Raw genomic sequence first — 14906 nt, 5'->3', positions numbered from 1 at the left:
TCAAAACGTCGTTTTTCATTTACTGTAGCTGAGTTTTGTGCTTTGATAGATTGTTTACAACTCCCGTTTATTCGCGTAGAGAAGGCCGTTTCGTGAACTCACCGTTTCCTAGCCAGAAACATTTGGCCCAAAAATCGAAGTATATTTATGACAAATAAATTTGAAAGCAAATTTTTGCAGAAATTCTACGTTTCAAGTAAATGGGAAAAAGAATGCTACAGGAAGACGACGTCTTACCTCGAGCAACCGAGCCGCCATTTTTTCAGCTCTTTATGCGAAGAACGACACAACAAACCTTTCTGGCTATAAACTTGGCGAGTTAACGGAAAGCTCTACTTTTACTCTCAGGTAAGGAAACAATCCAAACTTTTAACGCTTCCATTTAAGCCATTACGCTGTTGTTTGCGAATTGATAAACTTGTGAATTGCCATGTTTGAAAATTCTGCAAAGACCTATTTTTAAACTTACGCGTGATTTGATCCATCAATCAAATCGTTCTTTTTAATGGTTTACTATCTGATTTTGTTGAGATTACTTCGTCTGTATATACCAAAACAATTATTCTTTTCAATCTCGGTGAATAGTGGCTTTAGGAATATTTACCTCGCCGCTTGGTGTCTCAGTAAATATTTAGCCTCTATTCACCCCGATTTCAAAGATAATTGTTAAGTATTAGGTTTATCAGGGCGATATTATGGTGAACCTGTTTCCCAAGCCTGCCAGGCAGAATATATCAGTCTGGTTGACCTAAGTCACCTAACAGTTGTTAGAGGGGGAATAGCCGGTATCGTTGTTTAACAAGTGAAGAGGAGCAGTGAACGACGTGATGAATCGATCCTCTTTCCACTTACCCATTGCCTGAAATTCCACGTTATCAGCGGTGTAATGCACTAGTTAGTGGAAAGCCCCGCACCCCCATACTCCAGGAATGCGGAGCTTTAGCGTGGGATTTCAGCCGTTTTAGACTTTTTTTTCCGCCACTTTGGGCGGGGTTTTCGACAATATTTAGACACAAGTATCAGGGAGCCGGGACAAAAAGCGTGGCTTTAGCGGGGCTTAAGGTTGATTTCCACTAACGCGATTTTGGCTACGCACGTAAGTTTTAATCCCGTACATAACATAGAGGTAAGACAGGGACCGCGGAGCAAGGTGAAAAGTGGGAGGGCTGACAATTGAAAATCGAAAAAAGGAATAAAAGGAATAAAATCATAGTATTTGTATGTTTACTGGTCAAACCGCAAACTCATCATTTTCACTGCAAGTAGTTGTCGTCTTTTCTGCAGAGCTTACAGACTTTGACGAAGTCCCAGATAACTCTAATAAAAGACCAACATACACGGTCAGTTCAGATTCAATGCAAGAAAAGACGGGATTACAATTTTAGTATAGAAAATACTACACTGACGGGATCTGAAAAATTTCTAACTATGGCCGTTCACTGTTCAAGTAATGTAATTCTTCTTGCCATCGAATATTTCATTGATTCGAAAGGAGAAAGGAAAAATATAAAACTTTTATCAACTCAAAACAACTACTCACCTTCGTTTGGCTTGAAAAAGCTAGTAATTTTCTTCATTTCGACTGATAAAACTGATAAAAAACTCTGCCGGAGCTGGAAGTACAAAACACGCTGCCGAACGAAGCGAAGGGGTGGCCAAGGCATGGCGTTTAATCAAGGGGCAAGTCGGCCCAAGGGCACAATTACTGCGAAAAGCATAGGAGACCCACAAAATGCCTGGCGTTTGAAATTAAATAAAATACAGAGAATATAGCGGAATATAGACGGAAAAAAACTTGTTTCAAGTCTTTTTTTTTTTAAATTTAATTATTTTTCCTTTAGCGCAAAAAGTGGGGGCGGGGGCGCAAAAAAATGGTGGGGCCGCGGCCCTACCAGCCCCTCCCCCTCCGCGGTCCCTGTAAGATATAAACTGTTGAGATTAAATTTGAAGTTGAGCGAGGTCCTACTTCTAGGCTTACGTACGACCTTTCATTTACCTCCTTTTTATATGCGAACGTAAATTTGACGCACGTACGCACGTAAAAATTACGCGACAGTGGAAATCAACGCTTACACGGGGATTCACATTCGTCTTTTAGTGAAATTCGTAAAAGATTTACATTATTTATGTCGCTGTCATGTTTGAAGCGATTTATTTATAGCATTGACCTTTTGCGTGAAATTCATCGCCACTGGAAATATGTTTAGTTTTAAAATTGGGTACCGTAAAATTTTTCAAAGGCCTTTTTGAGGGGCTTATTTTTGGAGGGGCTTATATTCGGAGGGGCTTATCTATGGAGGGAAATTTCGTTTCAAAATCGAGTGGGCTAGCCTTAAGGTTGGAAGGAAATTTACCGTTTTTGCTTTGTTTTACTTTGTATTTGAGGGCAATTTCCGAGTACAAGCCCCTGGGAGGCTTATATATGGAGGGGCGATTTAACGGACGTTTTTTTGCGTTACAAGTTTGGGGGGCTTATATTTGAAGGGGCTTATACATAGAGGGGCTTATTTTCGGAATTTTACGGTATTGTATTAAATGCATAAAGTGAATTGGTATGTATTTACTACTGCCATTCTTGCTTCAGCTTGGATAGCTTGCAACAAAATAAGAAAAGTGTGGACCTCAAAGCTGCCATGAGCAACAAAGATCAGACTGTTTAGAGCAACTGTGGAGTCTGTCTTACTCTATGGAAGTGAAACGTGGACCGTGACGAAGAAGCTGGAGAAAAGTGTCAATGAATGCTACGCCAGAATACTGGGAACGGGTCTGAATGAGCACTGGCAACAGCATATGAACAACCAGGAGCTATACGAGAGCCTACCAAGAGTTACTGAAACAATCCGTGCAAGAAGATTAAGAGACCGTTTCAAAAGCGCTGCTTTGGGAACCCCAACATGGTCACCCAAATTGAGGTAGACCTAGAACTACATACATTGACACCATCAAGGCTGATACTGGTCTGCACAATACCAAAGAGATAAGAGATGCAATGCTCGATCAGGTCGTGTGGAACGAGTTTATTAGGATGGCTCGGGATGATTCCCTGCCAGGTAAGTAAGTATTCTTGTTAACTGATTTTATATCTTAAAGCTTATTTAAGGATTTTAAATTGTAAATGAAATAGCTACTTTTGTTTTTCTAGTAGGTCTTATTTCAATACAAAGACAGCCGGTGGGCAGTTGATATCTGTAACAATGAAAATGTTACTCAGAGTGCATAATAGTAACAACAGGTCACAGAAGTCAAAAGATGGTCCTTTCGGCCGTCAGTAGTTTAGGTGGCACAACCAACACAGACCATATATGGTCATGCTCATTAGCATAGTCACCTCAATTTGTTGAAGGGAGGGCAGGGAATAGGTAATAGATGTCACACAATTTCAAAAACAACGCCAACTCATTATTCATTAGTTTATTTAACCCAGTTTACAAGCGAGAACATGTGGCTGGCTGAGTGCCGCACCTTCCCTCTACTGTTCCTCGCTGTCCGGTGAACACCAGCTAGCGGAAAGTAGATAATTTGTCACGGTCCACACGCTATTCATACCCCAACACTACCTTTTATCTCGGTGGACGGTGGTCACGCTTTCATAGTCTTGTTCAGCATGATGAAATAATGTATGTACGAGGTTCCGCTAGCGGTTCGTGAGCTTCGGCGAGCATAGTCCGCTTCATAACATCGTAGTGTAGATGGTGTCTTCCACACCTGTTGAGGGTCAACCCATGGATCTTCACCTGGGTCTCGCCCTTTTTGGTCTCGTAAGCATATTTTTTGGCCCACAATGTAAACATTATACAATGCAGTCGAGGCTACCATCTGCCGGATACAGCTCATCCGTCATTTCCCCCCAGAATATTGCCTTGAGGGACCTATGGCTGACCAGACCACCACAAAATTGAGTCTGTGTCCAAATAAAGTGCATTACTCCCCACGTGGTCCAGGTGTCCAGGTGTCTATCCTATTTTCCTCCAAAGGAATTAAGAGCCAGTATACTGGCAGCTTTGTTTCCTTTGTTTTCCACCATATTTTTAATGTTTAAAGAAATTCCTTTTCACCTGGCATAATCAGCTAATAACTGGGTCTGTTACTCCTCTGTCTTTTGGGTTCCGTCCGTCTTGGGTAGCCATTCCGAAGAATCCGTCTTTCCCTTCAGCTAGGTATCTACATATTCTCTAAAGAGAGCTCGCTTCTGCTGTGCCTTGGGAAAATTGTACACTTTGTAGACTTAAAGGATAAGGTGCCCATTCTCCACTACTTTCTGCAATTACGTGTACACCATGTGCCACAGATCAATTTAAATTGTTCTTTTGGGGGTGCTTACGTGCGCTTTGTCAACGGTTTGTGCTACCCCTCTTCAACACAGCCCCGACACAGAGGAAAGGTGGCTTTACCACCACAACGAGAGGACTGGGTGAAACGGATGAAATTCAGACAGCTTGACTTCAAACTCAAGATCTTGGCTCCTACCCAGATCTGATCGCGCACATCCTATCAGTTGTCGTACAAGTGCTTCAAGTTAAACATACCATAGCGGCCTTTGAAATTATGGAAGGTGACAGTCAAAGCGCGCGAGTCGCCTACCTTGGTCTAGGTCAGCAACCAGTCGTAAAAGGCCTCTGTGTAGTCACAACCATAAAAATGGAGTGGTGGAAGAGAAGATATGTGATCCTCGCCCATAGCACAAATGAGGATGGAGACATGTTCTTGCTCTTTCTTTGTGCACTCGTAATCCTCGTACACGAAATAGGGCCGTAACTTGGCTCCGTTCACTTCCTCCCAATTCTCCTCCTCACTATAACTGTCGGACGAAACGTTCCTATCAAGGAGGCCTAAGGCATGGAACGCTCTGCGCGGCGCACGGCTGCGACACGGACGTTTGACTTGTAGTCCAAGATCGTTAGAACTTTCCTCCTCGCCCACGGGCTGCACAAAGCACGTGTGGATGTCTATGTCTACACAGTCCTTGAAGGTCTTGCAGAAATATGCCCAACACTTGTGAGGGCGTTGACGTTTACGCCTACTTTTCCACAAATTAATTTGTTTACGTCAATCCTCACAGGGGTATAGGTAAGCGCACACTGACGTCTTTGCGGAGTCTGTCACATGACCGTTGGGTGCCAGAACGAGATGGTACGTTGACATGTGTTGCAGGACACTTGGGTGCGCGACGCACGGGTCTATCAGCGAGGCGGTGCAACTTGTAATCGCCGCAATCTTTTAGTTTGCGGCCCACGCAACGACGCAGGATGCAGGGATAATGGTCAAACTTGTCGGTGTTATATTCCTTTTCACACAGATGACAATAGTAACTTCTCCCTTGAAACCAGTCATTGAGGTCAAACCATAGAAATGATGGTCTTTCAGGAGATAGATGTACCACTGCTCCTTCCTCTTATCGCCCCTTCCAAAGATGACTTGCTATCACTAGTCAGCACGAGTCAGTGACCACCTTAATGTGATAGTCGTAGTGTGATAGTTTGTCGTGTTAGTTGAAACACCGAATGGACTTTTATAAAGAATGTCAGCAAATGTAGTATGGCATGGGCATGCCTTTGGAGACTTTTAGAGAGGGGTTATGAGGGTATATCCTCTTCCCTTTTCTCCCAAATGAATGTCCAAACTGTACTTCGCAATCGGTTTGTCTGCCTTTGGAGACTTTCAGTGAGGGATAAAGGGGGAATCCTCTTCCCTCTATTACCCTTTTGATTTTCTAAAGAGCGCCGCCCCAGGAAAACAAAACAGAAACCAGGCAAGAGATGACGTCACATGTCACAGAAGGCGTCAAGCCAAGGGTGTCGCTCGAATTGGTTGTAAACATGTCACCAGCATAAACCATCATGTCAAGGAACGACACCAAGATGTTCAACTTTCACTTTTTTATTGAAACGTTTAACAACAATCGGTAAAAATTACAACTTAAGTTTTTTTCTTGGCTTGCATGACTTCCTTGACGATAGCTTCGGCCAGGTCTTCTTCCCTGGGAGAGCCTCAATGGCGCGAATCATATTTCAGTCGGTTTTGCAATTGTTGCCTAAACCCTTGACATGCTAACAATCGATGTCGTTTTGTTTAGCAATCTTATCCAAGCGATTGATCCTAAACTTGAAACAAGTCCAGTAAGCGCCGAGGACGCGAAGGATGTTCGAGATGCTAGCGAAAGCGAGTCACGTAAGTCAAGAATCAATTGAATTTAATTTGCATAATGTTTGCGCGGGAAAATGGTTCGTGACGTAAGTTTGACAGGCCGCTGAAATAAACAGTTCTCTTACGACTGGGTAGTCTAAACACCGAGATGAATGGAGATGACCTGACCTCAGAGAAAACTGTTTCTCGGGTGAAGCAACTTGTAGCTTGTGTGTAGAAAGTCTTTGAAATTCGAGTTGTCGGCGAAGGCTTCTTACGGACCACGCTAAGTTGCCAGCTCGCGAACTTAGAAATCTTCTTGGGCGTGAAGCTGGAAAACGATTAAGAAAAGCTGTTTAAAATGAAATTATTTGTGGAAACCGTGCCAGAAGCAACGAAAACAAGGAGAAAAAAGTTCTTTTGAATAAGGGAGCAATTTATCTCGTCGAAAGAGAGCCTGGCAGGGGACTTTTCCCTGGCTCCAGAGGTCCGTTTTCAAAATACCTAAGATTTGGACTGTATGTGGCTCCATCGAATCGGTCAAAAGGCAAACTAGACTCTACCGATCAATTTCTTAGCGAAAGAAAAGCCCTCGTATTCAAGGAAACTAGCATCACTGCTAAACCTATTCCCTTCGTGAAATCAACAGAGAAGTCCACCCAAACATTATTATGGTCGAAAGTTTCTGCTATTGTATGTTTTCCAAAGGCGCAATGTGGACTGTTGGGCTATTCCCTAGTCTGTCAACGCAACAAGCAAGAAATCTTGAACACTAACGTATCCTTCTACCGCTATCCTTTGAGTCTTAATCGCTTCTTGTACGTTCATTTCCTACGCTTCCTTCAATTCAAAGCCAAGCTATTGCCAAGCCAAGGATTCGCCTAGCATTGCCTGGATCATGTTTCCCGAGAACTGAGGTCAAGATAAAGCGTTCCCTGATTGGATATCCCTAACGACAACCCCCCCCCCCCCCCCGCCCCCAGAAAACTGAAGGTCCGTTTCCCGAATAACCACCTAAGCAGCAGAAACGGGAAACGGGCTTTGAGAAAGCCTGCGTGGCAGGCGTTTGAAAAGGAAGGCAAAAGGGGTTTTGGGAGCGAGAGAATAGGGGCGCACGAGGAGGGAGGGAGGGAGGGAGGAGGGAAACGCCTTTCAGGAAAACATTGTTTTTGCCATCCCGCCTTCTAATTATGTATGCAAAAATAACGCAACTGTGAATGACTACTTGTCAAATACGTGTGGCCACGATGCACTTATTTTTAGCTATTTTCAGCCTTAGGGACTAATCAAAAAGTATAGGGGGGGGGGGGGGGGAGGGTGGGCCGGAGCATTTGGAAATGTGGTTCATAAAAAACACATGGCCCTAACCCTCCCATCCTCGGAGACCCAGGGGCAGATAGCGGGGGAGAGGGAAAGTCTAAACGGGCGGAAAAATATGGCACGAAGAAAAGTAAAGAACGGCGAGAAGAGCCTCTGGGGACAATGTCTTACCAGACCAGTTCCAAACGGTCGCCGCCGTTCTGTCTTTTGATTGGGCAGAAAAGCACACAAAAGTTTTCTGGCACCAATCAGAAGGCAGAACGGCGGCGACCGTTTGGAACTGGTCTGGTAAGACATTGTCCCCAGGGGCTCTTCTCGCCGTTCTTTACTTTTCTTCGTGCCATATTTTTCCGCCCGTTTAGAGTTTCCTTCGCCCCCGCTATCTGCCCCTGGGTCTCCGAGGATGTCACCCTCCCTTCGGTACAAAAATGACTGAGCCACCCCTTAAGCAAGGTTGGAAATTACATGACCCACCCCCTAGTATTAAAACATGGATTTTTGGGTTCCTCTTAATAATCCAATAAAACCTGATACTGTGCATGACAAAATTTCTTGTTTCGTTGTCGTAACTAAAGGTCAGGGACCTTCCCTTTTCTGCCATCTGCTTTATATACTTCCCAAGTAGCAGCTCGGCGTTTAAAATATCCTCTTGCATTCTTGGCCCCATAACGTCGATAGGCTTCGGATCTGCTCAGTTTCAAGGCTTGTTTTGCAGTGGTGTTCAACACTTTCAACAATCTTACCCCTGATTGCTGTCTTCTGCACCGAGGGACAATGTGCACGTTATTTTTATGCTTTTCAATGCTTGTTTACCCAACAGCAACCCTGGGAACAGGGCTCAGCAATCCCAAGGCCACTCGTTCCGCTGTCTTATCGCTCAATCGCGGTTTTCGTCGAAACACGGCTTCTCCACGCTGTGCTAGTCTGGTTCGTCGACCCTTTCTTTGTCCTCTTACCATCAACCCAACCCAACGTCACTATTTCGTCGGAACAGTGGACGTGAAATCAGTGGTCACATCTTCCAAGGTTGTTTTTTCTCGCACCAAAAATATTGCAAAAATCATCTAAGGGCAATCCTCGCACGTACAAACGTAATTCCGTCAGGATCTACTCGTAGCTGGGGTGCGATTATCGGAGGCGAAATGAAGAGTGAAGGCCAAGTATATGTTCAAGGATATATAATTTAATGATTGGGAGATAAGATGAGCAAGGTCTAAGGTCAACTGAGCTATCGTAAAATCACATCAGGTTATATAGGTCATTAAGCGCGGTTGCTAAGTAAGAGGATTAAGGGCTAATTCCATAGGTGGTATGGGCAGAACGACCGCTTTGTTTGGAATTTTTCTCCTTGAACCATCCTTTGGCCAATACTCCCGCAGCCGCAAAACTAGCCACCAACACGCTTTTTCATGAGTACAGGACCCACGATGAACTAAAATTAGGAGAGCGAGAAGACAGTCAAGTGCCCCAACAATTTTGACTGAGGCTGTAGCTGGATGGCTTGGCATAAATCTCTGTTGTACGTGACTTCATCTAATTTACTGGCAAACGAAATAGCCGTTAGGGAATTGTGATCTATCTTTTCCTCATTAAGTGCGATTATACACAATCGGACATCCGTCCTCTTGGGTGATGTTCGTCCACAATCAAAAAGGATAGTCGGACGCCGGGTGTAGATCCATCATTATATAACCAAACGGGCGTTGCGTGTACATCGAAAAAATTTCCATCTCCTGTTTCCAGCTGTCGGGAAAGGCTTGCAACGTCAACGCTCGCATGCCTGTGCGATCGCGGGGATTCTTTAAGGTGATGATGTGGTACGAGCGCTGCACCGGTATGGTAGAGGTCAAGGGTTCCAGTACCGTGCAAGCCTGATTTTTTTTCAGGCCTTCTTTTCACAACTGCAAAACTTGCGTCTATAACTGCGATGATCTGCTTTCGTATATATGACATGTGTTTGCCCACACCTACTCCGTCCCCTCTAACAGAGACGATCATTGCATGCTGGGCAAAAAAGAAAACATGTGTAGGCGTGGGGTGTGACAAGGTTTGTCAGAAGAGATTTCACTGTGAATTAAGTTTAATGCTGGGTGGCCATATAAACCCTACCAAAATCCCACAGTTTGAGCATGCCGCATGCATCTCAGACAACTTTCTTCACGGGTGTTACGAAAACTCAGATCTCAGATACTGAAAAATTGAGACCCCCTGGGTGTCTCAAAAACAAAGACCTTCCGAAAACCTCAGACCCCCGAAAAACTCAGATCCCTGGGTGTCTTGAAAACTCAGACCCTCAATATTTTTCAAACATTGCAACTAACTATAGACCGCTAGCAGCCTCTCTCTCTCTTTCCCATCTACAGAAGCGAAATTTCGTTTGGCAGAAATATCGCCTGAGCGAAAGTTCGCACTAGCAAAATTTTGACAAAACCAGATTTTGCTGACGGTTTGTAATGAGACCCTTTGTTCGGATCGTTACGTTTGACGAAGTTTTCAATTTAAGAGGTCAAATATATTGGTGATAGTTAAACCTGTTCTCGTCAAAAAGTTGCCAAAAAAATTGAAAAAAACCATGCTGGAATCTAATGTTTTAGATCCGTTGTGCTATTCCGGACAGTGACAAGCGAATTAAGCATGACAAAGAGCAAATAAAGACAGAGAATATTTGTTGTAGTATTAATTGGACAGTCACTAACCTGCGAGAATGCTCTTCATTTTGGGGATAATTCTCGGGCGGCACATAGATAAGGCGCGCGAGACTAGACGTTGACGTAACCACACAAACAAAAACATAACCAAGGAGGACTTCCTTGTTTTCTTTCTTTCTTTCTTTCCTTTTTGTTTTTATACACATATTTTATTAGCACAACAAGATGATTTCCAGGACACAGATGTTTTCTAGGTCACCCCGAATATACATGTAAGTTGTCGGGAATTTTTCGTACGTTATCCAACAAACAGAAAAACTCGCGGAGGTTTTAAAATGCCCAGTCATTCCCTGAAGGAAGGGGTAGTGTCATAGTTAACCTGAATCGCTCAGTGATATTATTCCTGATCATATCGATATTTGAAAACAGCTGACTTGTTTGCTCATTTCAATGGTATAAACTATATAGTGACATGGAGCAAGTATCACGAAACCCCCCCTTTTGCGCTCTGATATAATTCATAGTTAGTTGAAAGTTAAAGTCAATAATATCGACATTTGAAAAATATTGAATTGAGGGTCTGTGTTTTCGAGACGCCCAGGGGGTGTGAGTTTTTCGGGGTCTGAGGTCTGTGCTTTTGAGGTCCGAGTTTTCGTAACACCCCTTCCTTCACTTCTTGCAAGCCCATACAGAAATTGAATGATCAAAAATTCTTGACAGGAGGATACTAAAAGTGTACAAGGCATACACATAGGGCCAGTGCATGTGGCCCGCATTTATCTTGGGTCAGGCAACCTAGGGTATACAGTCATGTGACAGTATCTGTATGGAACATGTACAGCTGGCGTGACTTCTTCCCATCACCCTCTACTCCTGCGCCTTGCATGTTACAAAGATGACTGGGGAAGAGTCAGCCCCCACAGGATCTGTGGCAAGGCTAGTTTAAAAAAGAGTTCAACTCCATTGGGATTGGCCTTGTGCACCAATATGCCTTCATATTTACATCAAAATTAATTCATAATCTATTTACAATAGATGATTCTTAAATCCTATTCCTTTATCATGCCAAGGTAATTTGAGCTAGCACAGAAAATGCAGTGTACATGCATTGAAAAGCTGCAGAGCCTAATAATTGTACACCCTAATTCTCTTTGGAGTGGCTAATTTAGACAGGGTTTAGCACAGACTATATTATTTTAAGTTTACCATTTTATTTCAATACAAATGCATGTGTTTATTAAATGATGTAATAAAGTATACATCATGTAGTAGCTCAAAGCTCAGATTAATAATGTTTGGCCACACCCATTCAATAAAATAGTCTATTTGGTAGGGATAAAAGTGGGCACATATTTGGTTTCAACAAAAACCCCTGCTAAAAATTAAAAAAAATTGTTGGAGTTTAAAGCTTTGTAACAGTAGGAGCCATCATTTTCCTGTGACTGTAGTAGAGGCAGTTGGGATCAACATCAACATCAATAACTTCAGTTGATATGTTCTCTCTTACAAAACCACTTTTCAGTAACTCAGGGACTTGTGTTTCCTCGAACATCTTCTCAATGTCATTATATTTTGTCTTAAGCAACTCTCCCCAAGACGTCAGATTGCAGAAGGTCAGCACTCCTCCTGGTTTAAGGAGACGGTAGGCATGGTCTTTGATAAACAAGAACTGATGAGTGTGCCATGTTTCCTCTGACAAGGGGTACGTGTCATACATGATGCCATCAAATGATTCATCATCAAGGGAGGGCACTACCTCCTCCCACAGGCCTATGGGAATAAAAAGATAAAAAAGTACATGAATCTATGTGTGAAAAAGCTTGCTAAAGAGTTTGCTACTTTTGCTGTGACTTAAATGATTTTAAGTCAGCAGTTTGTTAGACTATGAGTGGTCCTTTATTCTCTTTAGGGTCTAAGGGGGGTACTCCTAGGAATTTTTGGTGTTAGTTTTTAGTACTGTAATTACCCAATGAACGACTTGCTGCCATTCGGCCAATCCAGAAAAATTTTTAAAAGACTACTTTTTCACTGTGCTTGTTGACTTTAGGGTACCATTTTGGATTAACTTTCTCTCTTCCTCAGAATTTTTTAGCTTCCGAAAAGGAATGGAACAAGACACCATGTTCTCTTCGGTTAGTGTTGTTCGTACACTGGAAAATTTCTAAACACATGTGAGATTTGATTTTCTTGAATAATAAATTTCATACATAATGTTTTTCTTGTATACTAATTTCCATTGTTCACAAAATTCAAGCGTCATTGTTATCAATTCCATTGAGACATGCTTTTCCAGAAATGTCTTTGAAGTCACTTCATAAACTCACAGCATGTGTCTTATCAGATCTAAACCCAATAGTACACTGCATGCTACTTGTTTATTACACATTACATAACAATCAATAGTTTTTGATGATAAAGAATAAAATCTTGAGAGGTACATGCATGGTTAAGATTATTCTGAACATCATTACATGACATTGATACTTGGCAAACAACACCTACAAGACCGGCTTTGCGCTTAACCCATTATATTCTTTACTTCAACAACTACTCCAGGCATAGCCTTCATCGCCTTTTATTTTTTGTCTCTTGATTTAGTTTTAATGGATTTGTACATGTCCATTCAATCCGGTCCAGCACCATCAGCTGCACCTCGCATTTCTTTCCTTGCAATCTCACTCAGATTGGAATCCAATTCAGTGCAGTATATATACTACAGGTCAAAATTAAATTCAGGTTAAAATTTTTTACCCTAGGTTGATTTTCAATTTCATTTGTCTCTCTCCTAGCCCAAGGGCTAGGAGACAATTGAGAATCAACCTAGGTTAAAAAAATTTAACCTGAATTCAATTTTGACCTGTAACATATATACGGGCATTGAAGTACTCCAGATCGCTGTGATCTTTCCGGATAAGGGGACGTACTACATGAACATGAACATACGAGTGTTGACCAACATATCTATCGACATGTCAACCAACAGTCAACTGATATGGTAATCAAGAGTCGACCAATACTTGGCTGACATGTTGACCAATAGTGCCAACCAGTACTCAACCAAGGGGTGCACAAATTACCCAAGATTTGCTGTTTCAAGGTCAGTTCACTTGTTGGAATTTTACCCTAACAAGCCCTCAGTTAGTTGGAGGGGATGTAAACAAACCAACCATGCGAAATACCTTTAGAAGGTCTGAAGAACTTCATACATGCCAAAAACCTTGCCAGAAAAGAAACTGTCTGCTACCTAACACTGTAGCTGGTTGAAATTGAATTAATAGGCTGTCCATCAAGAATATAGTCATAACCGTAATAACTTTGATTGATTGATTGATTGATGATTGATTGATTGATTGACTGATTGATTGATGATTGATTGATTTGATTGATTGGTTGATTGATTGTCCTCACGACAACTAACCTTTCAGAGGCGTCACCTTCTGCTTGGCCGTTTTAGCAAATGCCTCCAGCCTTTTGAAGACTCCGTCATTGCATTCTACTATGACGTGTTCATCTACTGCAAAGGATTGAATTTTCGTCGCCGAAATAGCCAGTCCGAAGCCAAGCTCAAGGACTCGACCACCTTTGGATGCTGCTATTGAAGCCAGTTTATGCATGTACGGTGTTTCCCAACGCTCCATAACCGGTTTACCCATGATAACTAAATGTTCGTCTGTTTCGTCGTACTTTGCACCAGCATCTTTCCACAATGGCTTGCAGTTTTCTCCGAGGCCAAAGATCTTGATTTCTGCCATATTGTCGGCGCCTGCTTCGACCGTCGCTTCAACCCGCGCAACAGTCTCGTTCCCAGGGTCCTTTCTGACCTCTGTGACTCAACTGTGACTCAGTCGAAGGTGAAGAGGCGTTGCGTGACCATACAAAGAACGGCTCTGGAGGAGACATATGTGTTGTACCCCTCAACACATACTTTGTTCACTAGCAAGGAAGGGAAAAACGACAGGAGATTTCATGATGCGTTATTCTGAGCGATCCAAAAACAAGTGGAAAAAGGAGGAAGTTTGGACAGACGGAAGACAATTTCGTTGCCCTTTGGCCTGGTCACCAAGCCGGTGCGGTGATCTTCAAACACGTAAGACGTAACCAGTTCGCTATTGATACAAAGAACTACAACTTTTTTAAAATTATTTTTTCGCGATGGTTGATTTAAGTGATCCCAAGTCTCAAGAGAAATTTTCTGTTGACGTTAAACTTCTTCTTATACCAGGAGCTGCACTATTTCTGTTAGTGGGTAAGTAAAAATCAGTTAAAATAGATGTAAGAGTCGATCCCAGTTCAAATTATAAAACGAGATCCATTTATTGCTTTTTTAAAAAAATCACTGACAGTTATTTTATTTCGGAGCTGGCCTTCTATTAGACCTTGATTATGATTTCTTTCTTTTTTTTTTCAATATTTTATTGTTTTGCTATAATTTTCGAAAGGGTCAGCTCATTTTGGAGGGATTATTATATGGTCAATGTAATTGTTGATCGACGCAAAGTTTTTTATTTTGACTCAGTTTATAATTTTAATCAGTGTCATCGTTGTTGTTTTCATTTTTCGTCTATGTGAATTTTTTTTTTGATTTTAAGCATAGAAAATCTCAAACACATTTAGTTTGCTGGTCTACTGATCATCAGGAAGCTGGGCTCCTCCTCGTTGTAAAAACCTGTGAGACTCACGAGTGACGTAAAGCAATGAGTACAAAGAAGCCACTGAGAAGTCAGCACAATAGAGCCAAGGAAAATAATACCTAGAAAACAAAAAAAAAAATTCACACGTTTTTACACCGAGGTAAACCAGGAAGCTGTTGATTCA

The 14906-nt window shown here is 42.3% G+C and overlaps 1 protein-coding gene across 1 annotated transcript; it reads right to left on the bottom strand.

The window, feature by feature from the left end:
* Nucleotides 1-11282: 11282 nt before the first annotated feature.
* On the bottom strand, nt 11283-13877 carry LOC140932894 (guanidinoacetate N-methyltransferase A-like). Its single transcript, XM_073382393.1, has 2 exons — nt 13510-13877; nt 11283-11861 (listed from the first exon to the last, which is right to left on the bottom strand). The coding sequence occupies exons 1-2, from the start codon at nt 13841-13843 to the stop codon at nt 11494-11496; spliced, it is 702 nt and encodes a 233-aa protein (XP_073238494.1). The 5' UTR covers nt 13844-13877; the 3' UTR covers nt 11283-11493.
* Between the last annotated feature and the right edge of the window lie 1029 nt (nt 13878-14906).

This window comes from Porites lutea, chromosome 4, assembly GCF_958299795.1.
Source record: "Porites lutea chromosome 4, jaPorLute2.1, whole genome shotgun sequence".
Lineage (NCBI taxonomy): Eukaryota > Metazoa > Cnidaria > Anthozoa > Scleractinia > Poritidae > Porites > Porites lutea.
Note: the sequence above shows the minus strand (reverse complement) of the source record. Positions and strands in the feature narration are given on the sequence as shown.

What these genes read in the sequence shown, in the direction of transcription:
- LOC140932894 (XM_073382393.1), bottom strand. Translation starts at nt 13,843, where the DNA reads ATGGCAGAAATCAAGATCTTTGGCCTCGGAGAAAACTGCAAGCCATTG. An exon ending in GAAGGTGACGCCTCTGAAAG is followed by an intron (nt 11,862 to 13,509) that starts GTTAGTTGTCGT and finishes TTATTCCCATAG; the next exon opens with GCCTGTGGGAGGAGGTAGTG.